The 25738-nt window shown below is 37.7% G+C and overlaps 1 protein-coding gene across 12 annotated transcripts in view; it reads left to right on the forward strand.

Annotated features, from left to right (window-relative positions):
* Positions 1–25738, forward strand: part of SMG7 (SMG7 nonsense mediated mRNA decay factor) — a 75476-nt gene that overhangs the window by 4256 nt on the left and 45482 nt on the right. For 5 of the 12 annotated variants that reach the window (XM_064478071.1, XM_064478076.1, XM_064478074.1 and 2 more), the window contains exon 1: positions 24033–24124. The exons of 2 other annotated variants lie outside the window; for them this stretch is intronic. In XM_064478071.1, the coding sequence (XP_064334141.1) occupies positions 24072–24124 (53 nt within the window). In that variant the 5' untranslated portion in view covers positions 24033–24071. Of the gene's footprint in view, positions 1–14794; positions 14944–23985; positions 24125–25738 lie in introns of those variants that run through there. 5 more of the 12 variants (XM_064478072.1, XM_064478077.1, XM_031435609.2 and 2 more) reach the window with 2 other exon arrangements.

The following is a 25738-nucleotide window of genomic DNA, read 5'->3' on the forward strand; positions in this document are numbered from 1 at the left end:
GAAAATTAAGTGTTTTCTCTTTTGATTTATGACAAAAAGGAAAGAATTTTAAAGACTGACATCTCTGTTGAGTGAAAGAAAAGGGTGTGTTGAATACTGGTGAGGATGGGAGAAGGGTGCGAACAGGCCATAGTAGTGAGGGATAATGTCGTGCTTTAAAAGAATGGCATTCAAAAGAATAGAAATATGGAAATTCACATGCCAAAAGTTGGGGAAACAGGGGTGGGGGGAGTATGAAGTACCAGACAGGGAAGACATCACTGAACCTGTTCTGGAAGATGAGAGCATAGAATAACCATAGCCATAGGGAATACCAGACAGGTCAAACCCGGTTGTGAAAGGTGGCACACATCTGCTGCGGTAGTGGGAGGCAGCTGTTCATGCTGCCCCCAACTCTCCTCTTTCCTTCCTTCACTCCTCTCTATATCCCTGCTGTTAGACCACTTTACAGGAACAGTCTACAAATTGTCCATTTTGTTAGAATTTTTTTTTTCGTATGATATCTCTTATCAGTGGAGAGGCCGCATTCCAGTGGCACAGTTCTTGGTCAGAAACTTTGTTACCAGAGTAGAAATAATATAACAGCCACAGGATTATTTTCTGAGACACTAGAAACTGGTTGCCATTTAAATACTAATTAAAATATCCAATATATTGTAAGATAAAATGTGTTGCTGTAAATCTTGGGACAGAGGGAGATAAAGGGAGGGGATATGGCTAGATAAAATAGCAAACAGCTTTACTCTAGCCTGGGGAGAGGTACAGGTACTGTGAGCGTTTGGGAGAAATGTATATACTAAATGGAGTGGGCTACAGGTTCTGAAAGAATCTGGTAATGCTGGGCTGGCTAATCCCTGTCTCTAGAAGTTTCAAGAAATCCTATAGTACAAGCTGATAGAAGTTTACATGGTCAAGAAATCTTCCCCTTACCCATGCACCCCCGCCCCCACTCCCATGCACAGGATTTAAAATAGCTTTGGACCCAGAAAATCAGCCAAATGTGGCTGCTTTTCCAAACATGGGAAAATTGTTTAAAAAAAAGAAATTACCCTCTCTTGAGGCTTACAAATCTACTTTTTGTTATAATAGTGTTAATATCATTTTACCTGCTTGGATATTAACTGGCTGAATTATTTTGGCAGTTAATTTCTGCTTCCCTTGTGGTTTCAGTTGGATTCAAAATGTATACTTCCTGTCGGAGCCTATGTTTCATTGCTTTCTAACAGCTGCTGTGTTTTACCTTCATGGTAGATGAAACATTTGCCGAGTTTTTTGTTTTGTTTTGTTTTAAGATATAAGATCTGGACCCACTCGTGTAGCAAGTTTGTCATGAGGCAACTTTGAAAGAGGGGGAGTTCAGACTTGAAAGGGCTAGATTGTGTTTTAGTGGAGAAATACCGTTTGCAGTCTCCAGCTACATCTCTCATCCTGGCTAGCCTTTCGAATTTTTGTTGCTGGTGGCATGAACGAGTCCTTGGAAGTTTGGGTGGGTTTGTTTAACTGATTGATCTCGTTTAGAGAACAGACGGTTGAGCAGTTACCTTTTGGATAGTAGATTGTTCATCTGTATGAGGGTATTTTGGCAAATGGTCATCACGTATTGCCATTTAAGTTTTGTAATCAAGCTGTATTTTAATTTAGTTGCTGAATTGTGGGTAGATTTATCAACGATCTAGGAGGTGAGAACCAAGAAGGGCTCATCACCAACACAGGAAAATGCAGGGATGGCGTTTTGGCAGACGTGTCACATGGTAAGTGAGAACTTGTCACCAGCTCCTTTCTTGTTAACATGTAAGTGGAGCTGCTTTGGCAGGTTGTTTTCACCTTCCCTAGACTCAATTTTTAAGTCACTTTGAAGAATAGGTGACTGCTAATTGTTTAAGAAAACTGTGGGAGTCTCAGGTAGATTTGGTAGCGATTTTGTTCTGGGCTTTTTTTCTTCGCTGCTTTGTTTAGAACAGGGTTTATGGCAGATAATCCCCTGTTGTGGGGAGCAGTCCTGTGCATCAGAGGATGGTTAATAGCATCCCTGGCCTCTGTGCATCCTGTATCACTCTCCCCCATTTGTGACAATCAGAAATGTTTCCACATATTGCCCAAAGTTCCCTGTGAGTGTGCACATTCACTTAGGTTCATTCTCTTGTTTTCTTCTCCTTCAAGCCACAGATTATTTCTAAGGCTTCTCTTAGCAGTTTTCTCTTAAGTAGTAATAGACTAGTTACTATGTTTAGACTTTACCCATAGAAACTTGTACATGTTTTAAATTTTTTTTAATTTGAGTTTTATTTTATTGGCAATTATTGAATACTTATTATGTGCAGAGCACAATTAAAAGGACTTTGCCTTTGGGAAACTCAAAGATACTAGAAAAAGACATTTAAGTAATAGTGGATGAACTGGTAAGAGCTATGATAGAGAAACAGGTACTGTTTAAGTTTTGGGAAGAAGAACTTTATTCCAGCAGAGTTGGAGGTGAGGTGAGGAAGGTCTCTTGGAGGAGGTGAGATTTGATCTGGGTTTTCAAATATGTATTGGACTTTTTAAAGCGGATATTGGGCAAATTGACATTTCAGGCAAGAGAAACATTTCATGTCTCCTTTATTCCACATACATTTTAAAAAATTCCATTCACTCCCATTTAATACATGACAGTAGAATTCAGGCCAGGCCTTTTCCAAGTTTTTCTTAGAGCAAATAGGTTATTGACAGAGAAGTAGAGATGTACAGGGTGGTAGTTTTGCAGACTTGATAGCTAGCGTAGGTTTCGCAAAGGGAAAAGCAGTTTGGCTAATAGAGTCCGGCACAAGCCCTTCCTGCACCTGTGCTCTTGATTGTGTATTACTAACTACTCCCGAGCCTTATTTCACGTGTGTTGTCTCTCTTCTTGCAGTCTTTTTAATCCCCTTCACTAGTCCTCTTTTGTGGACCAATCTCAGTTTTCTCTTAAAAATCCTTTTCTGTTCCTGTTTCCCTTTAAGCTCTGGCCTTCCTTACCTTTCTTTTATGGCTAACAATTTCAACTGTGACCTATACTGTGTTCTTCCCTTTATTTACCATGTTTTTCCTTAATCCCTTTTGTAATCCAGCTATTTTTCCTTAGCACTTTATTGGAATTGGTATTTCCAGAGGTGCCAGAGACCCAATGGCCAGATTCATCCATCGATTGTTTTCCTTTCTCTCTCACACTCAAATGTTTACTTTCCTTTGTTTCAGTCTCTGTGTCCCTCTCATATCCAACCATCCATCCCACCAGTAAACATTCAATTTGGGCCAAGATATATCCCAGGAATAAAAAGAGAATATACTCTCAAGCAGTTTTACCAGGTGCACAAGTAAGTACCTACCACATAGTTACCACATAGTTCATGGCTGCTGTGATGTACAAATGGGAGCTTCTGAGCTCTGTTGTTTTTAGCGCTGAAATTCCATGATTCTGATTACCCTGCCTCTTTTATTTTGTTTTCCTGGTCCACCTCACCCCACTCGTGGCAAAAAGAAAGGCATAGCCCTGTTTCTCTGTTTTCTTTCACCTTTTTTTTTTTTTTTCGCAGAAATGACAGGACTTTCGCTGTCACTCCATCATCACTGTTTAAAATCTGTCAAGCACCTACTTAGGTATAAATCATTGTGCTAAGTCCTGTGGAGACAAATCGGCATACAGTACCATGCCTGTCATTCAGAGAGTTTATAAACTATTTAATGAAATAGGCATAAACGTCAAGTGATACATAGCGAAGTGCAATTGAGCATAGTGCCTTAGAGCATGGTCCCTGAACCCAAACCACAGCCCTGCCACTTACTAGCTGTGTTGCCTTGGACAAGCTGCTCGAGTTTTCTGTACCTCGGTTTCCACACCTGAGAAGTTACGATAATAAGAGCATCTGACCCGTAGAGTTACAAAGGCTGAGGGAGGCGACATGTCAAGTGCTTGGGATGCTTGTGGCACATAGCAAGCGCTGATGTAAGTTTCAGCTATGTATAATGCCTGAAAATTCGCCACTGGCACTGACTAATCTGGTAATTTTGCACCTCTGCCTTCTGGACATTCCTAATCTTTGAAGTCTCTCTGTCATGGCAAACTCAGCATTCTTAAAGTCAACTCTTAATCCTTAATCCTTACCCTTCTCTTCTTACCCTATGTTTTTCTCATTTTCCTCATTGGTGCTGCCACTCCCCATCCTCCCATTCAGGCCTAGAACCTTGCAGTCACCTTTGATTCTCCCAGTGTTCCTCACCCTCTTCCACACATCCATCATTTTGGAAATGTCACCTTCCTGCTGTCTCTTCTTTTTCATTTCCGGCCCTGTCAGTTTTCACCCAGACTGTTGAAGTGGTCTTCTACCTGATACCTTGCCTCCAGGTGTCTCAGGGAGCAAGAAGACAGCATTGACTTCGGGTTTTTAAACGCTGCCCATTACTTTCTCTGCTTTTGAACTAACAACATCTCTGGGTCTTGATTTTTTTATCTTTAAAATGGAACATTGATTCATAAAATTGCAGTCAGTGTTAGAAAAAATAACAGAGGTTTACATACCTTTAACAAATTCTGCTTCTCCATCAGACCCTGTCCCCCTGCTAGTCTTTTGCATTGTTTCTTCATTAATATTCCTGAAAACCATTTGTAAATGGCTTTCTCTTGCTTCGGCTCCTTAGGTCAGCATTCTTGGCCTTCCTTAAAATGACCCTCATCTCCCTCTGCCGCATGTCTCCTTACCTTTTGAGAGGAACCAGCTACCCTAGCCAGAGTCATCTACTCACTGTCTTCTAAACATGGTTTATCCGTTCCTGCTTTAATTGCTGCTTTAATCTCTCTTCCAAGGCCTTTCCCCTGTAGGAAGTACCATCCTCCACTGTCTTAAGCTTCACCTTCTCTTATGACTTCTTGTCCACACTAGTGATTTCTGCATTCTTTGACTTTTTGTAGAATTTCCTGTTAGTCATTTGGTACTTGTAAGTTCTAAAATTTGTAATGACCTCTTTTTTTAATATCTAAGTGAATTATCTCTGCAGCTAGACTGAGTGTGATAGAGATCACGTCTCAGCAAATTTTAAATGTGCATGGTACATGATGGGTGTTGAATAGAGTTTTTATGCTTTTGTCCATTCTTGCAAAACATTTATGGACTACTTAAGAATGCCAGTGCTAGGCTCTGAGAATATAAAAGCAATTGAACTGATTCTTGTTCCTTAGGATAGTGGTCTCCTGGGGGAGATGGATGTTACGCAGATACTTTAATACACAGTTGATCCTCTGTATCCTTGGGTTCCATCTGCAGATGGAAGATATTGGGCAGGGAGGAATCCCAGACAGTTCAGAAAGCAAAACTTGAATTTACCAATCACAGGCAGCTATGTACATAGTATTTACATTGTATTTATGGCTATTTACATAGCACTTACATTGGATTAGGAGTTATAAGCAACCTAAAGATTTAACGTATATGAGAGGGTGGGGAGGATGTGTGAAGGCTATATGCTCGTACCACACCATCTTACATAAGGGACTTGAGCATCTGCGAATCGATCCCCGTGGGTACTGAGAGACAGCTGTAATGTGGTAAATACCAGTTAAATTATTTCAAGGGATGAAGAGTATATTGAGGGAAGTGGAACTTCTATAGCTTGGGACTTCAGAGAAGTCTTCTGGAGTTGAACCCTGGAGCTCAGTCTTAAAGGATGAGTAGGATTAGTCAGGTTAAGAAAGAAGAGAAGAATGTAGCAGGCAGAGGCACAGAATGAGTAAATGCCTGTGGACAGTGTGGTGGAGGAACGCTAAAAAATTTGATACTAGGAATGATTGAGAGTTTGGTTGTTGTAAACATCGTGATCAGATCAGACTGGCAGTCAGGTTGTGTCATGTGAATTTTGATTAGTCCCTGTCTCATTCTGTGTTTCTTTTGGGAGTGGAAGATTTTCTTTCAATAACCTGGTCTTCAGTCTTATGGGAACAATTTATATTTGAATGGCTGATGTTTGTTGTATATGTATCTACTAGAATGTGAAGACACAAGAAAAATGTATGTAATGCCTCCAGGTCTTCCTTGGAGATACGTAAAGATTTAAATTTCTTTTCCATATTTTTGTAAATAGCCTCATCTTAGGCAAAAATTAGTTATTTGGAACATTACTAAATTATCACATAGGGGATGAGAGTTTTAGTGAATACCTGTCATTCTGAAAATAACTGGGTTGATAGGACTTCTTTAGTAGACTCTTCACCTGTTGAGATCAGACGTGGAATGGAGGTGGGGTTGAAGGAAGAAGGTCTGCAGCATTATGGGAGGGGGCAGAGCATAACATTAAGTAAAGAAAAAAGTTACAGACCTTCTCTGGTGATTAGCATTTTGTTCTCAGTCCTTGATGGCATTTTTCCTTCCGTAGTGTCTGTCTTAAGTGAGAAGCATGATTCTGAAATCTATTCTATTTAAAGAACTGCTGTATTGACGTATTAATACCCTCAGTCTGTTTCCAAAAACTGTGGGTCACTGACCACGTAACTTGAATCCTTCTTCCTTCTCTCCTCTTCCCAAAGGCCTAGTATTTCAGTGCTATACTACTTGGGGTACAGTATCCTAGAGTGTGTTTTACTATCACTACCTCTTAGAAAGTTCGTGAATTACTAATTTATCAGGCAGCAACTTTTTTTTTCTGTTTTTTTTCCAACATTCTTTATTGATTTATAATCATTTTACAATTTTGTGTCAAATTCCAGTGTAGAGCACAATTTTTCAGTTATACATGAACATATATATATATTCATTGTCACATTTTTTTCTCTGTGAGCTACTATAAGATCTTGTATATATTTCCCTGTGCTATACAGTATAAGTTTGTTTATCTATTCTACAATTTTGAAATCCCAGTCTGTCTCTTCCCACTCCCCGCCCCCTTGGCAACCACAAGTTTGTATTCTATGTCTGTGAGTCTATTTCTGTTTTGTATTTATGCTTTGTTTGTTTGTTTAGATTCCACATATGAGCGATCTCATATGGTATTTTTCTTTCTCTTTCTGGCTTACTTCACTTAAAATGACATTCTCCAGGAGCATCCATGTTGCTGCAAATGGCATTATGTTGTCGGTTTTTATGGCTGAGTAGTATTCCATTGTATAAATATACCACATCTTCTTTATTCAGTCATCTGTTGATGGACATTTAGGCTGTTTCCGTGTCTTGGCTATTGCAAATAGTGCTGCTATGAACATTGGGGTTCAGGTGTCTTTTTGAAGTAGGGTTCCTTCTGGATATATGCCTAGGAGCGGGATTCCTGGGTCATATGGTAAGTCTATTCCTAGTCTTTTGAGGACTCTCCAAACTGTTTTCCACAGTGGCTGCACCAAACTGCATTCCCACCAGCAGTGAAGGAGGGTTCCCTTTTCTCCACAGCCTCTCCAGCATTTGTCATTTGTGGATTTTTGAATGATGGCCATTTTGACTGGTGTGAGGTGATACCTCATCGTAGTTTTGATTTGCATTTCTCTGATAATTAGTGATATGGAGCATTTTTTCGTGTGTCTGTTGATCATTTGTGTGTCTTCCTTGGAGAATTGCTTGTTTAGGTCTTCTGCCCATTTTTGGATTGGGTTGTTTATTTTCTTCTTATTGAGTTGTATGAGCTGCTTATATATTCTGGAGATCAAGCCTTTGTCGATTTCATTTGCAAAAATTTTCTCCCATTCTGTAGGTTGTCTTTTTGTTTTACTTATGGTTTCCTTTGCTGTGCAGAAGCTTGTAAGTTTCATTAGGTCCCATTTGTTTATTCTTGCTTTTATTTCTATTGCTTGAGTAGACTGTTCTAGAAGAACATTTTTGAGATGTATGTCAGATAATGTTTTGCTTATATTTTCTTCTAGGAGGTTCACTGTATCTTGTCTTATGTTTAAGTCTTTGATCCATTTTGAGTTTATTTCTGTGTGCGGTGTAAGGGAGTGTTCTAGCTTCATTGCTTTACATGCTGCTATCTGGTTTTCCCAACACCATTTGCTGAAGAGACTGTCTTTATTCCATTGTATATTCTTGCCTCCTTTGTCGAAGATGAGTTGACCAGAAGTTTGTGGGTTCATTTCTGGGCTCTCTATTCTGTTCCATTGGTCTATATGTCTGTTTCTGTACCAATACCATGCTGTCTTGATGACTGTAGCTCTATAGTATTGTCTGAAGTCTGGGAGAGTTATTCCTCCAGCCTCTTTCTTTCTCTTCAGTAATGCTTTGGCAATTCTAGGTCTTTGATGGTTCCATATAAATTTTATTATGATTTGTTCTAGTTCTGTGAAATATGTTCTGGGTAATTTGATAGGGATTGCATTAAATCTGTAGACTGTATCAGGCAACAACTTAAACAGATTTTCTTTGAGATACTGTGCGGTGATGAGATATAAGGTAATTAGTGTAAAACACAATTGGAAGAAGGGTATTCAAAGAAAAAAAGGGGTCAAAGTTATACTTGAAAATTTTTTTATTGCTGGTGGAAAAAGATAAAAAGCATAGTGTTAAGAGAAACACCACAGGACAGATTTGAGTATAAAAAGTATCCTAGGGCATCTGCAGAATTTTCACTTCTACACACATACATAGTTTAAGATAGTCTAAAGTGAAATTCTTGTGTTTTAATATCTAAAATACATGTTTCTCAAATTCTGCTTAGTTTAAATAACCAAAATAATAATATTGTTTGTCTGAAATAGTCTTTAATATTGCTTTGTTTCATTTTGTTTTTTCATGAGAAATGGTCAGAGTATTTTAAGAAGTACAACTCAAATGTTAAGGCTTATTGGTCATAGATTCTCATTTATAAAAGGAAAAGAAAATGTTAACATACTAATCACTTGCTAGTTAAAAATATGTTAATTTAGTTGTCTGTTAAATCATACAGGGGTCTTTTTGGCTTCCTATGAAAGGAGCGTGGTATAATGAGTTGAATGAGCAAAAGCCTTTAGATTAAGATTTGCCTAATTTTTCTTTAGGTTGTCCTGAGTTCAGTCCCAGCTCTGCTACATGTAGCAATATGACCTTAAACCTCAGTCTGTAGTTTTAGTTCTTTGTTCTGTATCTTCCTGTCTATAAAATGACTATGATAGATTTGTTGGGAGAATTACATGAGAAGATATAGATGCAGATACAGATGGCACCCACCATAGTTCCAGGTGGGTAAAGAGCCTAATTTATGCATTATTTTCATTTTCTGCATTTCTGAATGTATTAATATTTCCTTTAAAACTTCTAACATAGTATTTGAATTGGTTGGGAGCAGTTGTGCCTTAAGTGGCTATAAGGCAGCTGAAGGGTCTTCCCTGTGAAATGGGCTACTTTATTCCTCAAGAGGACCATCTTCCATTTTACTTCTGCTTTATGCTTTTCAGAGTGCTTTCACCTAATTGTCTTCATAAGCATTTCTGTACAGGAACCTTGTAGAGCTGGGCTGGCATTTTGTGGAGAAGGGAAATGAGACTCAGAGTACCTAACTAGCAGCAGAATTGGCATTGGCCTTGATCGGCTCCCTCTTTGTCGTCTGCATACACTTGGGCTGTGCTCTTAAATATGAAGAATTTCCCTTTTGGTATCTGATTGCCATTGACACTGCCCAGTGGTGTAATATATGTAATGTAGATGGTTCACAATTAGTGGTTACAAATTCATATGTTAGAAAGCACATTTCTTAAAAGTTACTTTTGTTTTTTTTTAAAACTTCAAGTGTAATATAGATCTGGTTCTTGCCATTTTCAGCATCCAGCCAAGTAATACGTGTTTGTTTACAAACAAAACAAAACTCAAAAAACTTTAAGAATGATCACATGACAGTGAAAGAGAGTACTAACTGATTCTGGGACAGCAGGACTGCCCCAGGCACACAGGAGCTTACGGTCCCCATGCCGTCCAGCCTTGTGTAGCCTTCCAGTGTATGTGTGTTAACATAGTCACATGCGTGTATGTACGTAAGCATGTATATACTTTCAGCAACTGGGGTTGGGCTAAATCATGTCGTTTTGTAATCTTCTTCTTTTCCCTCTCAGCGTTCGTAATTCTATATCTACGGCATCGTTAGAGACACCAGCCTACTGTTCTGTTGTGTGGGGAGTACTGTAATTTTCTAAACTGATTCCCTAACAATGGAAATTCATGTTGTTTCTAATACTTTTTATTATTAAAAAATGCCATAATGAACATCCTTATACACACATTTTTGTGTATGCTTATTTGAATGCCAGAGTGTGCACATTTAAAAATATTTTGTTAAGTGTGGTAGTCAGAATGCCTCCCAAAAGACATCTACATTCTGATCCCAGAACCTATGAATATATTGTGTTACATGGCAAGAGGGAATTAAGGTTGCTAATCTGCTGACTTTAAAATAAAGAGATTATCATAAATTATTTGGTGGGCCCAGGGCAGTCACAGGGATGCTTTAAGTGTGGATGAGGGAGGCAGAAGAATCAGAAGTAGAGAGAGAACATCCTGTTGGAATGGAGGGGGCTCACAGCCAAGGAGTGCAGGGCATCTCAAGAACCAGGAAAAGGCAAAAACTGGGATTCTTCCCTACAGCCTCCAGAAAGCAGCACAGCCATGGTGATACCCTGATTTTAGTTTACTGAGACCCATTTAGGCTTTTGACTTTCAGACCTTTAAGAAAATAAAATTTGTGTTGTTTTAAGCCACTAAATTTGTGGTAATCTGTTACAACGGCAATAAGGGAATAATACATGGTAGATACTGGAAAATCTATACTGTTTATTTGGGCCCTAGCAGTGCTTGAAAAGCACCTGTTTCCCCACATTCTCACCAATACTGAAGGTCTCGTGCCTCTCGCTGTTTTTTGAAGCAGACTCCTTGATGTGTTTACATGTATCACACATGGACAAGTCTGTGTGTTCCGCTGAACACGAATTCTCTGGGAAACTCATGTGTGTTAGGATTTTCAATATTTCTAAGGCAAAATGAATTTAAGAATACTAGGTTAAAGTGGATTCTTTATTTCTTCTCATAACTTATAATATGCTAATGTCTAATGTCTATTGTAAACCTGCAAGAGTGAGGTAGAGTTTGATGTCCCCAAAGCTGTGCCACATTGCATAGGACTGATGTTTTCTTGGAACACTCATTTGAAAATGCAGCTCTCTTTTTTCTGTTCTTTTATCTCTTCGCCTTTCTTTTTAATGTATTGACCTTCATGTATGCCCATATTATATCTTAGACTTGTGATTCTTAAGAATTCTTCTACCTCTAAAATCTTACATTGAGCCATTCCATTTTAACCGTAGCCTCATCTGCATTAATCCAACTGCTGTTATTGGTCACTTCCTGCTTTTCTTTTCTTCCTCCTCCTGTATTTGCTCTTCCCTTCTGCTCTTTAGACATCTGTAGGCACCACTGTGACCTGTTGTCTTACCACTATCCTCAGTCCCCTTGTCCCGTTGTCCTTCCAGCTCACTTGTCTGGGAAGGTCCACTCTGAATGATTCTGACAACATGCTTCTTTGGGTATTATAGATAACCTTGCTAGGAAAAAAAAAAGTTACAGACTGGCCAACTGCTGTTTAAACGCATAGTCTTCCACTGCCTGTTAGTTCTTTTTCCCGCCCCTGTTTTGCCCACTTCTTTACAGTTGTCAATTTAAACTTTTACTATTTTCTTGAAGTTTTGCTACTCTTAGCAGATGGTACTTATGCAAAAATAAAAACAAAAACCTTTTGGTGGGGCTGATCCTGTTCCTTCCTCTACTAGTCTTTGCCTTTGTCCCTCTTTTCAGAAAGAAGGTTCTCATCCTCCTTATTAAGGTTGTTTTCTTTGTGTTTGGTCTAGATCGTGACTTTTTTTTTTAAATATATTCAGCCTTTTTTCCTTTATTGCAGCTTTGTCATAAACATTTAAGCAAGCTCCCCTTAACCTGTCCTTCCCTAGCAATGTTCTGTCATTTATCTTCCCCATTTATCACCTTGAAAACATGGTCTGTACCAACTCTGCTTCCTCAAACCATCGTTCCCTTGTTTCTGCCCCTGCCTTTCCCCTGAAGCTGTGCTTGCTCGCATCACCAGTCTTCTCTGTTTGTAACTCGTGGACTCTTTTTATTAGTTGAGCACAGGGACTCTTATGCTGACAGTTGCGTTCCTCAGGCCTCTGCAGTGCCTGACACCTAGTGGAATTTTTGTGTGTGTTTGATGAATATTCATTCAAAGAATGTATGAATGTACCTCAGTTCCTATTGTCTGTTGTAATTCTTTGCTCTGGCCTTGTTTATGTCTTCATGTTTTCCTTGGGTTTTGTTTGTTTTTGTTTTATTTTCTAACTCTTGAGTTCGGTACTTTTTCTACTTGTCTTTTTCTTGTTGTGTTCAGAATAATTCTTACATTGAAAGCTATTATCTCATGGGATTTACCTTGTCAGTGTGTTACTTTCCTTCTGGTAGTGGAGCTATGTTATCAGAAAGTTTAGGCTGATACTCCCAATAAAGCATTGGCCAAGTATAACACTTAAAGATACCATGATTCAAGAACAAGGCCTTAACTTTCTGACAGCCCTGGATTTGAATACTGGGTGTATGGTCTTGGGTAAGTTACCTAATCTTTTTTTTGATTCCAGTTTCCTCAATGGTAAAATGGAGATAATATGTTTCTTAGAACTTGACAGAGAATAAATTAGTTAACAGAGTAACAGTTCATAGCATGGTGCCCTGTACCTGGTTTAAAAAAAAAACAACAGTAAATTGAGTTATTGTTATTAATTATTTGTAGAGTATACTATTTTGTATATAAAAACCTCACATCCTTATGGAGCAATTGTCCTATATTATCTGTAATGTATTTCTTTATAGTTTTTTTTTCTTTATTTGAACTTACATTTACCAAGTTCTGAGACTGTGATAGATCACTGGATCAGGGACAGTCCTGTGAATACAAGTGCATTTGACTTAAGGTCCATTTTATTTTTAATCTTCTCTGAGAACCAGAAACAGAACTTACTGTACAATGTATTTAGATGTTAGTTTTAAGGGAATTGGGATACTGAGGATGCCATGATGGATGTTGTTAACTGTCTTAAGGGAAACAATTCCAAGAGCCTTTGAAGACTATTCCATCTATAGGACCATTTCCAGTAAAAGGCACAGTGGTTTTGCGAGAGGTATGGTGACCTGCACGTTAGTATGAAGGGTGTGTATGTGTGTGGAGGAGTGGCAGGACATGGGCTAAAGGGGTGATCAGGTGCAGGATTATCAGATTCATCGTGGTTTGAATTTGATCCCGAAAGCTGTGGCAAGTCATATAAGTGCTTTAAACAGAGGGAGAAAGACCACACTAGTGAGTTAGAGGAGGTGATTAATTGGGGGGTTCCAGGTAAGAAATGGTGGAGGGCTAGACTGAGTAACTGATGTGTGTATTTCATCTTCTGAGAAGAAGTGGTTGAAGTAGGTGCTTTCCTTAAGCCTAAATGTGGAAATAATCTCTTTCTTTATGTTATTCATTTCAGATTCCCAAGTGAGGTAAAATGAAAATGAGAGAGCAGTTTAGAATCTGGGAATTACAGCCATGAGTTTGAAAATGATGCAGTGCAGTACCAAGCTAGTAAAACAGCCTCCAAGTGTCCTGCTGTCCTGTGCTTGCTACCTCCACTGTCTCTTCATGCCTAAGATGACAGTCTTTCCTCTCCACTATGGCTGGCAGCTAGTGTGAAGCTGCAAGTGATGGCAGTGCTCAAAAATGTGTCATCATGAGTAATTCTCTCTCATTTTAAATGCTAACAGGGAGTTGCTTAGTTGCTTTCTTTTGTGTGAGGATTGGGTTGTTTCTGCATTTTGTGGTCACACAGGTATACCCTTTAATGTGTCTTTGTGAGACTTTAAACGAGAATCTTCAGTTAATATCCTTTATCTTAAATTGTTTCGGTATGTCATTTTATGATTTTATAAAAATGTTTTTAGGAATCATTTTGACCTGTTTGTTGTTTGAAGGGCTTCTTAATGATTATGTTCTAGATCCTCTGCCTCAGGGGTCCTGGATTAGCCTCCAGTCACTTATAATCTGGCAATGCTAACATACCTTTTGTTTTTTCAGTTCCAACTTTGAGGCTTGCATAGAGTAGCAGTGAGGTTGGATAAATTTATAGAGAGAGAGACTGCTGGTTTGTGCTTTTGGCATGATTAATGATAAGCCAACAATTTTAGTTTGTGCCAGACATTATTCCAGACATTGTTCATTAACTCTGAATCCTAGTAGCAAGCCTCTGAGGTATTTATCATTGGCTTTATTTTATAGAATAGCCAACAGAGGCAGAATAGTTAAGTTCAGTGTCATACACAGAATAGCAGAGCCATGAGTTGAACGCAGGAATCAGGCTCCAGAATTCATGCTTTTAAGTATGTATCATATACATTAGGAAGCCAAGGTTGATGAGAAAAATTTGTTGAGACCATCTATACATAGAAAATATTTATGTATATGTTTTATATAATTATGTTGTGTAATAAACATATAAGTAAAACAAAAATAAAATAAGAGCAAAATCCTGCAATCCTAAGAAAATAAGAAAATAAAACTACAGCAGTAGAGTCCATGTGATACATTCATTTCTCATCTGGTTGCTGTGGCTAGGACTTCCATTACTGTGTTGGTAAAAGTGATGAGAGTGGGCATCCTTGTCTTGTTCCTGAGCTTAGAGGAAATGCTTTCAGCTTTTTCCTGTCGAGTGTGATGTTAGCTATGGGAAGGAATTAGAGAAGTATAAGGGTCTCAGAGTTAGATCCTTAGGGAACAGGTACCAGATGATAATAAAAGTTAAGTTTTGTTCTTAATGATTTTGTTACTCTAGATAGGTGGAAGCAGAAAGAAGCAAGAAACGAAGGGCCAGGAAAAGCTACGTGTGCACAAAATTTTAACGAAAGCTTGCTCTGTTGCGGTGGTTCTTAAAGTGTGGTCCCCAGACCAACAGCATCAGCAGCACCTGGGATCTTGCTAGAGGTACAGATTCTGGTGCCCCACCTCGGACCTGCTCTGGGATGAGGTCCAGCAGTCATTTTCTTTTCTCCCCCTCCCCTTCTTCCTTCCCCTTAAGCAGTCCTTTCCAAAAGCTCTGAGTGATTCTAATGTGGGCTAAAGTTTGAAAACAATGCTTATACACTGTAGTGCTGAATAATACTACTGAGAGTTCAGGAAGCATGAGGACTGAGAAAAAGCTCTTAGATTGGGCAAAGTCGGTGTTAACTCTTGAGAAAATCTGTTACCTAATTGCAAGTTTAGACGTGACTAGGTGATCAGAAAGTGATCACCTATATATTTTGTTTTTGCAAAGTTTAGAGGCAAGGAGAAAGATGTATGCTTGAGAGGGGTAGCAGGATTAAATGAGACTTCCTTAGAATGGAAGCACTGAAGTACATTTAGACCTAATGGAAAAGGACATTTATTTTGTAGAAATTATTTAAGTCTGACCTGTGAAAGCTTCCTATGCAGAAAGCATTCTGACTACAAAGTATTTTAAAATTGGCTTCTTAGAGCCCTGATGTATTTACTGTCCCTTTAATGTTACAAAGGTATATGTACATTGAATAAAATTAGGCTGTTACAACGAAAGAATTGTAGTATTAAATTGCCGCCAGCACTGTTCATACTTTCCCGTCTTTTTATGAACGTAGAACATGCATTTTATGCTTATACAGATACTGCATTTTCATCAGGTTATGGTCGTATGGCATATACTGTTTTAAATCACGTTGAGGTGATCATATGTAATAAAATGCACTCATTTTAAGTGTACAGTTGTGAATTTTGATGACCATATACCCCTGTAACCACTGCCCTAATTAAGATATAGAACACTTCCAAATCCTGCAAAAGTTCTCTCAAGCCCCTTTGTTAATGAGTCCTAACCTTCCCCTATTTGTTCCTTTATGTCTCAGGTAATCATTTTTCTGATTTTTATTGCTACAGATTATTTTTGCTTCTTCCAGACCTTCATAAGTGGAATAATAAGCTATATACCCTTTGTATCCAAATTCTTTTGCTTGACATAATATTTTTTGAGCATAATCCACTTTGTTGCATGTGTCAATTGGTTTGCTCCTATTTATTGCTGGATACTATTCCATTATATGACTATACTACAGATTTGTTTATCCATTCACCTTTTTATGAACCTTTGAGTTGTTTCTTCTTTTTTGCTACTGTGAATAAAGCTTCTAGGAACATTCTGTAAGTCTTTTTGGTTTTCATGTCTCTTGGTAAATACCTAGGAATGGAATTGCTGGGTCATACAGTAAGTGCATGTATAACTTTACAAGAAATTACCAAGCTGTTTTCCAAAGCAGTTGTAACATTATGTACTCCTACTAGCAGTGTATGAGGGTTCCGGTTATTGCACATCCTCTCCTGCAGTGCTTGGTTTTGATAGTTCTTTTGATTTTCCCCATTCCAGTGGGAATGAACTGGTATCTCATTGTCGATTTGCACTTCCCAGGTGTCTAAAGATGTTGGGCGTCTTTTCATGTGCTTATTGGCCATTTGTGTATCTTCTTTTCTAGTGTCTAAAGTCATTAGTCCATTTTAAAAACTGGATTGTCTTGTTACTGAGTTCTCTCTATATTTTGAATGTAAACTCTTTGTGTATATGTGTACATATGTATCTCCCACTCTAGCTTGCCTTTGCATTTTCTTAAATGATGTTTGTTGAGGAGCAGAAGGTTTAGGTTTTAGTGAATCCATTTTATCAATTCTTTTCTTTTATTGAATCTTGTATTTTATTGAATTCTTTATTTACCCTGAGGTAGTACAATTTTTCTTCTAAATTTTCTTCTAGAAATTTTATAGATTTAAGTGTATGGTCCATATTGAATTTATTTTTGTGTATGTAGTGATGTATTATTTAGGTTAAATTTTTCCAGTTTTTACATTTTTATCCAGTTGTTCTGGATAAAACCACTTGTTGAAAAATACCATTTTTTTCCCATTCAGTTGCTTTGGCACCTTTGTAAAAAGTCCAGTTGGCTCTACACACAAACACACACATCGTGTGCATATACACATATATAATATAGCTGACTTTTAGCAACATGGATTTGAACTTCCCAGTCCACTTGTGTGTGGATTTTTCTTCCAATAAGCATATACTACAGTACTGCATGATCTGCCGTTGGTTGAATCCACAGGTGAGGAATTGCAGATACGGAGGGCTGACTGTAAAGTCATATGCGGATTTTGGACCGTAGAGGGTGGTCAGGTCAGCACCCCTAATTCCTCACATTGTTCAAGTCAGCTGTAAATAGATATGTCTCTTTCTGGACTCTGTTCTGTTTCATTGGTCTATGTATCTGTCTTTATACCAGTACTATACTGTTTTGATTATCAAAGCTCTGTAGTAAGTTCTGAAATCAGGTAATGTATGTTTTCCAACTTTATTCTTTTTGAAAATTGTTTTGGCTGTTCTAGGTTCTTCCACTTCTAGATAAATTTTAAAACTAGCTTGTCAGTTTTTACCAAAACAGTCTGCTAGAATTTTGATTGTAATTGTGTTATAGATCATGTTGGGGAGAATTATATTGATCTTTTTAAAGAATCAGCTTTTGGCTTTTGTTTTCGATGTCTTTGTGTTCTCCTTTTCCTTATTTTCCTCTATTTTTGGTGTAGTATGTTCTTTTTTATAGCTTAAGATAGATGCTTAGGTCAGTGCTTTTAGGTCTGTCTTAATATAAACGTTTAAAGTAGAATCTCTCTGAACACTCTTTGTTTTCATTTTTGTTCAATTTAAAATGTTTTCTAATTGCCTTTGTGATTTATTTTTTGACCTTCTAATTATTAAAATATGTATTATTTCATTTCTGAGTATTTGAGGAATTTTCCAACTCTTTCTGTATTGATTTATAGTTCTGTGATTTTAGGTTTTTTTAATTCCTAGAGACTTATTTTGTGGTTCAGCATATGGTCTGTCCTGCTGAATGTTCCATGTGCACTTGAAAGAACGTGTATTCTTCTCTTGGGTAAAATCTATAAATGCCAGTTAGCTCCGTTTGGCTGTTAGTCTAACTTTACTAGTTTTCTGCCCACTTGTTCTAGCAATGAAAGGAGTTTTGAAGTCTTCAAATCATTGTTAGATTTATTTATTTTTTTCTCTGTTTCTATTTTTGTTTTATCTCTTCTGCTGGTATATTAACCATGTCCCTTTTTGGGGGAGGGGATTACTCTATCTACCATCTTACATATAATATAAAATGTTACAGTGGAGTGCTTCCATTTTCTTCTCCTTCTGTTTGTACTGTTATTGTCAAACTTATACATTTGTTTTAAACCCCAGACTGCAATGTTACTATTTCTACTTAAAAGTCAGTTAAATTTTAAGTAAGTTTCAAAACAAGGAGAAAAAAGTTATTTTATGTTTACCCACTTATTTATCATTTCTGATATTCTCATCTCTTTGTGTAGTTCCAGGTTTCCAACTGGTACCCTTTTCTTCCAGCCTCAAGAACTTCCTTTTTAATATTCCTCATGGCATTGATCGGTTGGCATCAAATTTTCTCAGCTTTTGTGTTTCTGAAAATGTCTTTATTTCAGCTCCAGTTTTAAAGGATATTTTTGCTGGAAATAAAACTATAAATTGACAGTTTTTTTTTTCCTTTCAGTACTTTAAAGATACTATTCTGTTATCTTCTGGCTTGCATTTTTCTGGTAAGAATTTTGCCATTATTCTTTCTTTATTTTTTTCTCTGCCTGCTCTGAAGATTTTCTGTTTTTCATTGCTTTTCAACCATTTGGTTATAATGCCTTTGAAAGCTTTCCTTTGTGTTCAATGCTCAGAGTTTATTGAGTTTCTTAGATCTCTGGGCTTATAACTTTCATCAAATTTGGAAAATATCCCAGCATTGTTTCTTCAGGGAATTTTTTTGTGCAATTAATATGAGCCAGATTTGGTATAAACTCTTAATTGGGGGTGGGGGGTCTCTTGCCTAAGAGAACTAGCAATTTGATTTTGTTAATATGGTATAGAATTGTATATGTTATTTACTTCACATTGAGCAACTAAAGAGGGTTTTCCCCCTTATTTATAGTAACAAAGAACTTAAAAACTGAGTGATGTTGGAATCACATTGAGGCTAGGCTGTATTTTTGCTTTGAGGAGCAATATGGGAGGGTATAGTAAAATTTGTTTGATCTTTATTACTGATGCTAAGGAAGTGGTATAGTGGGACGGTCTGTCCACATGATACCACCTACCCTTTTTTTTTTAAATCATATATTCAAGAACTCTTTCAATGAATAACTCTGGCACTAAGCCCTGGTACAAATTATTTGAAGGGATGACTTAGAGTCACTCCAAGGAACGTTCTGCTGTTGCTGCTGAAGTCTATGTGTGTTTGTTTCTCCTGTATAGTTTGTGCAAGAAAATGATACAGTAGACCTGTGTTATCTGGTAATTGTCTTATTAAAACAATTTTTTAGAAGTTAGGATTTTTGTTTTGCGTTGTGTTGAGGAGAAAGAGAGGGTGGGAAGAACAGCTTATGAGACCCCAGGACAGAATCTATGCGAGATGCTAAAATCAGGAAGAGTTCCTGGAGTAGGGTTTTTCAGGTTTAGGTGAAAGGGGATGTGGGTGGGTCTTACACTATTCAAAAGGCAAATTCTGAATAAAATCATAAGCAATAAAATATTCACAATTTAGCTTTGAATATGTGGATTGTTGAAAATTGAGGTCTGTATTGCATCATGGAATAATAAATAAATGGAGTTTAAACCATGGCATTCTGACACACCTGGCTTTGAATGCCAGTCCTAGCACTTACTATATTTGCGAACTTGGGCAAGTTTCCTAAAATCTCTGAGCCTTTTTTTTTTTTTTTTTTTTTTTTGTAAAATTGGAAAAATAGTAGTTAGCTTAGGTTGGTATGAAAATTAAATCAGAAATGGCTTACGTAATCCATTTGTCGTTTACTAGGCCCCCCAATAACTATTAATTGTCTTCCTTTATATATGCACTTTAAATTTTATTCTTTCATTCAAGCACCTTTTTACCTTTTAAACATGTGCAGTATTGAAACAAGCCCCTGTGGCATTCATGAGACTCTGTTTTCATCCTGTTTTCCCTCCATTGAATCTTTTCCATGTTGTTATTTATTCCATTCCAAAAAAATATTATGTACTCTTTCTTAAAAACTCTTTGACTCAAACACTTCTCTCTACTGCCTCTCCATCCCAGATGAAGGTGTCTAAGCTCAGCTTTGGTCTCAGTTTCTTTCCTGTCATTTTCTGTTGAATTCATCTCATGGGCCAATACCACCGCTTCTCTGCCCAGATTCTTCCTTAAAAAGGTCCTCAGTGACTTCCATGTTACTAAATCCAGTACTCACTTCTCAGGCCTCATTTTACTTGATGTATCAGCAGCATTTATTGGTTCTCCCCTCTTTTTTGAAGCTTTTTCTTCATTTGGATTCCAGGGCACCACGTTCAACATGTTTTCCTCCCTCCTCTCTGGCCGTTAACTCTGTTTACATCTCTAACGTCTATGTGCTGATGACTCCCAAATGAATATCTGTAGTCCAGACTTTTTCTTTAAACCTCAGATTCTTTAATTAACTGTATACATTCATGTGGATGTATAAAATTTCAAAGTTATCATCGTTATAAAAAATAACAGTAAGTGGCTATGTAATACCGTGTGCCGAGCACCGTTGTCCACAGTGAACTCCTCTCCTACACCTGCTTATATTATCTTCCTCTTGCTAGTAGATGACAAGTCCACTGTTCCATTCGCTTAGTCTGAAAACCGTGAATCATTTTTGATTTCTCTCTCTCTCTCTCTTTTTTTTTATATTTCACTCAACAAATGCTGTTGGTCAGAGTCTGATCACATCTTACCATCTCTACTGCTGTCTTCTGTCCAAGCTAGTCAGTGCTCAACATAGTGGCCAGGTGGAACCTGTTAAAATCTAGCACCTTTTGCTCAAAATCTCCAAAGGTGTCCCATCTTTCAGACCATCTAAGTCAAGTTAAATAACTCAGTCATCCAGCAGCTCAGCCTGACCTGAGTAGTCCGAGATGGCCTTATTCCAACGTCTAGACCCTCAACTGGGGTAGGTGGGAAAACTGAGTTCCCTCTTTCCAAGGGACTTATCTTGCTGGCTTTGTAACATACTGATGCCTACAAAAGGGCAAACCCAAATGGACAAGTGTTTATCAAGCCTCGGTTTTTGTCACACTTCCTGAGGTTTAATTGGCCAAAGTAAGTCACATGGCCAAACCCAGGGTCACTGTGTGAAGAGGGTCCACAATGGTGCAGATGCCCGGAGGTATGTGATTCATTGAGGCCATTAACATGGCAATCTTCCATAGGCCCTCTATGATCTATATCAGGTTTAATTTGTTAGATTATTTGATTATAATACAGCACCCCTTACTTTCATCAGATAGAAAAATAAGAAAGAAGAAAGGAATGTGACTAGGTAAAACTGATGTCTGGAAGTATGGGCTGAATAATGGTTCTTGGGTGGGAAAATCAGATTTGATTTTTGCATATCTTTTATTTGTAATTTCAGAGACCACCTAGAGGTAGAGAATACTTTATGTACCATAATAATTTATAGATTCTTTTATTTAGTTAAATCAGACAGTATCTTAAATATTGTTACTAGCTGAGCTAATTAACCTGTCCATGTCCCATGCTATCCTCCCACTCCAAACTGGCAAGTTGTACTTTATTTTTTTCCTAACTTAAATTTATGTGGTGTTTTACATTATATATAGGACTCTTTGCTGTATCTTTTTCCAGTCTGATTTTTGCTCCCTGTTACCCGTCAAAGGGTATAGTGACACCCCTGTTTCCGCACATCAGCTCTTTATGCTTTGTCTTGTCATGCTGTCCCTGTGTCCCTTGTTTCTCTCTTATTCTTACATTTCCAGTAGGTCTGTCTGTCTGTTACGTTAACACACATTTTAATTCTAGTGTCTGTTCGTATTTTTGCTTTCATATTCTTATCTTTGGGATTCTGTTAATCTCTTAAAATTATGAGTATGTGCAGGCATTGATTACTTCATGTGTCTTTAAAGATAGTCTTACCTGACCGTTTATATAAAGAGACGATAGTTTTCATTAAAATTGCTTTCCTTTTATTTTTCCTGTTACTTATAAGGCATTTAGTTATTTATTTTTAATGTGTTAAGTACGTAGCTTATATTACCTTGTATTTTATTTCAGGAAGGTACAAGAGTTATTGCAAATAATGCATTTTTTTTTAAGGCATTGAGTCCAATAGTGTTGAAAACCTTTGTTCTGGCATATGTCATCTAATAGGGTAGTCTCTGGTGGAGGAAATCTGTGAACAGATAAGTTTATCACAGTACTGTGAGTGCTGTAATAGAAGCAGGCATTAAGATGCACTGGAAGTGCTTGGCCAAGCCAAGTCCCTGTTATAGGAGTTACTGAGTAATATGAGAAGGGGTTAACCAAGCAAGGAGAGAAGAAGGCAGGCATTCCTGGTCGAGTGAAAAAGCATGAATGAAGATACTAAGGGGCAAAATAGCAAGGAACTAAAGGGATCTAGTTTTATTGGGTCATAAGGTATATGGTGGGGAGCTGTGGGGCCTTACGTGCTGTACTAACATGCTTGGGTTATATTGTGAGGTTATTTTCTTCTAGCCTTTCCTCTAAAGTACGACTAGAGCACAGGAGATTGAATACAGGTTTTGGAAGTATGGAGACAAAGTCCACAAAGGCCTCCTGCGTTTGAAGTTTCTCTTAAGACTGGTGTTGTATTGTTAAAAATTATGAATAACTTTGTTTTCTTTTCTAGAATTGATTAGTGTGTGTTCTTAGCTTCAATTTCCTAATTTTAGAATGAGGGTAATAGTAGCATTTACATTTTAGGATTGTTGGGAAGAGTAATGATAACTATAAAGGTAATAATGACAATAATAGCTAACATTTTTTGAGGGCTTACTTACCGAGGAACAGTCCTGGGTGTTTTATTTCTATACCTCATTTAATCCTCAAAACATCCCAGTGGGGTAGATGCTTTTATTATCTCCTTCTTACTTCTGACAAAACTGGGACACAGAGAAGTAGTTTTTCTAAGGTGACACAGTGCGTAAGTGGCAGAGCTTGGTCTGAACGCAGGCAGTCTGGGGTATAAAATACATAACTACTACGTTACACTCCCGTTCTGTGGGATCAGATGTTTAGAACATTTAGCATAGAATCTGCCACAGTGTAATGTAAATATAAGCAGTTATCGGTATCCAATAATAATTCCTTAACTTCTTGTCCAAATCTTTGAGTTAAATTGATGTCCCTAAGAAATCGTGCTGTATTTTTTCCTGTGTCTTGAATTACTCCCAGCATGCTGTTGAGTGCAGTGTGCACCCACGTTCATGCCTTTAACCACCGCCTTCTGCTGCCTTCGCTTTCCTCATTGGTCTGTCTCCACATTAGAGTTTAAATCTGTGTAGGGACTGTAATCTGTTTCGTTCATTATTGTATACCTAGTCCAAATACTATAATCTAGCACATAGGAATGACCAAATCACTGCTCAGTGAGGGAATGAAGATCTAAAAACTGGCCATTTTCAGATTATCTTAGAACTTAAGCATTATTTATACCATCTATAATTGTGATTTAATTGCTTTACATGTGTTTCCTTCTATAAGCAGTCCAGTTTGCACCAGCTATCTGCTCCTGTGTTCTGCAGGGTGCTGTCACCTTGGTACTACAAGAACCCTGCTGGGTAACTGGTGTCTGCTTGCTTGTAAAAATCACTCAGCTTTCAGACAGGGAGTGAGATTAGAATAACACTTCAATCCCAAGCTAGAATTTTAGAAATATACAAATCAAGTATATTTGAGGAATTTACAAATTTTAAATGTGTGTTCTAGGAAACTAAATATAAAAAGGAAAAAAAGCTTTGATATTTTTCCTTTACCTTTGACATTGAATCATTTTAACTAAAGAGAAAATAATTTAACTTTCTTCAAGGGGATTCTCTGTTGTTGTGGGTTAACTCATGTTTTCCTCCTCTCCTCTGTCTAGAATGTCTTAAACCATTCTACCTTATGAGAACTTGGATGTTCTTGCAGATAGTCATTGTGGGAGAAAACGTTTCATTTAAGTCCCAGATGAGGACCGGAAACTTGAAATCAGAGGAGCATCTGAAATCAAGTAATATTAGGTAGGATAAAAATTACAAGGGGTTTCTACATGTTTGTATTTCTTTTAGAGATATATGTTAAAATATTCATATACTACGAACACTAATAGAAGAATTAGAGGCTTTCTAAAGCATTTAATATTGGCCAGGATGGGGGGTGGGGAGTGCTAAAAAAATTTCTTTTATTTATGTGGCTTCATGAGAGATTTGGCATGTTTACTTTGTCATGAGCATTTATATCTTGTAGTCCAAGGAAACTTTTTAAACATTTACTAAAGTAAATTCAAGAAATTTTTATGTTTATATATGCTGTGTGTGACTATTTATGATCAGCAGAGGGACGTGTGATCTGTCTTACAGATTATCCTTTAAAATGAAAATGCCTGTGTGCTGGGTTACGTATATGGCACTCATTGGAGTGCAGGGATCATCAGTTCTTGGTTCTGTATGCCAGCCTGGATGCAGTCATGCCTCCTAGGCGCCTATAGAAATAGGCATGTGATGGTGTGCAAGAGAAGCCTCTCCAACCACGTGGTGAGCTAGCAGCTCTTGTCACATCAGCTTGTGTCAGTGGAAATGACAGAATGTGAAGGTGCTTGACTTGGAATTGTGGCTTTTAAACGAGAAGTGATAGTTGCCCCTAGAAGTTGATACCATGACAGTGACACCTATGGCCAGAATATTCCAGAAGACCTGCAGTGCTGTATAATGCTTATGAGCTCTGAAGCCCAGGCGCTGACCCTTCGTAGCTGTGTGACTGGGCAGGGTAAACTTTTCCCCATCAGAAAAATGGGGATAATGTTATTACTTACCTGATAGATTTAATGTGAGAATTAAAGATTTGATAACATATGAAAGCATGTAAATAGGACCTGGCAAATAAATAGTACGTGATCAAACTGTATTATTATTTAGGTTATTAGTTAATTCTTAGCAGATTAGTTTAGAGTCTAATCAATTACCATGACATTTCTAGGCTTGATTATTATCAGGTCCAATTTTAAAATGTATTTGCTTAAGTTATGTAATCAAAACTGATGTTTGGGAAGAAGCAAAAATAAAATACTAGAAATCGTTTGTAATTTTTGTCTGTCTACCTTCAGCTTTATTTTCTGTGCATGCTAGAATGTGGTCATGGTGACATTCAAACAGTGTCTCTTTCTTTTGTGACTTAGCATGATGTGGTAGTAGATGGCCTAGGATTTTTGACCTCCACTTTGGATTGTTGTCTCCTTCAGCCTGGTGTGCTACTTCAGAAGGGATCCTGTGCCAGTGACCAGATTAGGAAAAGTAATTTGGTGGTCACTGAGGTATTCATGTCACAGTCGGATTACCCCTCCCTCCTGGAGTTATCAGTCCATTTCTTTTATGCAATTTACTTGTTGTCTTATTTATTCCTCATAGCAACACTGAAAGGGAGTTTGTATCAGTTTCATAGACGAGGAAATTGAGGTTTCTTGGAAACCAACTCCAAGGTAGCACTACTAGTATGTAAGAAACGCAGATTCAGACCTAAGTCTTTTTTATTCTATGTCATTGTCTGTTACATAAAATTGCCTTCTGTATGATACACATTGTATTAATTCAGCAAGTTTAGTGAGCAGCTGTGGCGCACCAGGCCTTCTTCTAGGTGTT

The sequence above is a fragment of the Camelus dromedarius genome, chromosome 23 (assembly GCF_036321535.1).
Source record: "Camelus dromedarius isolate mCamDro1 chromosome 23, mCamDro1.pat, whole genome shotgun sequence".
Lineage (NCBI taxonomy): Eukaryota > Metazoa > Chordata > Mammalia > Artiodactyla > Camelidae > Camelus > Camelus dromedarius.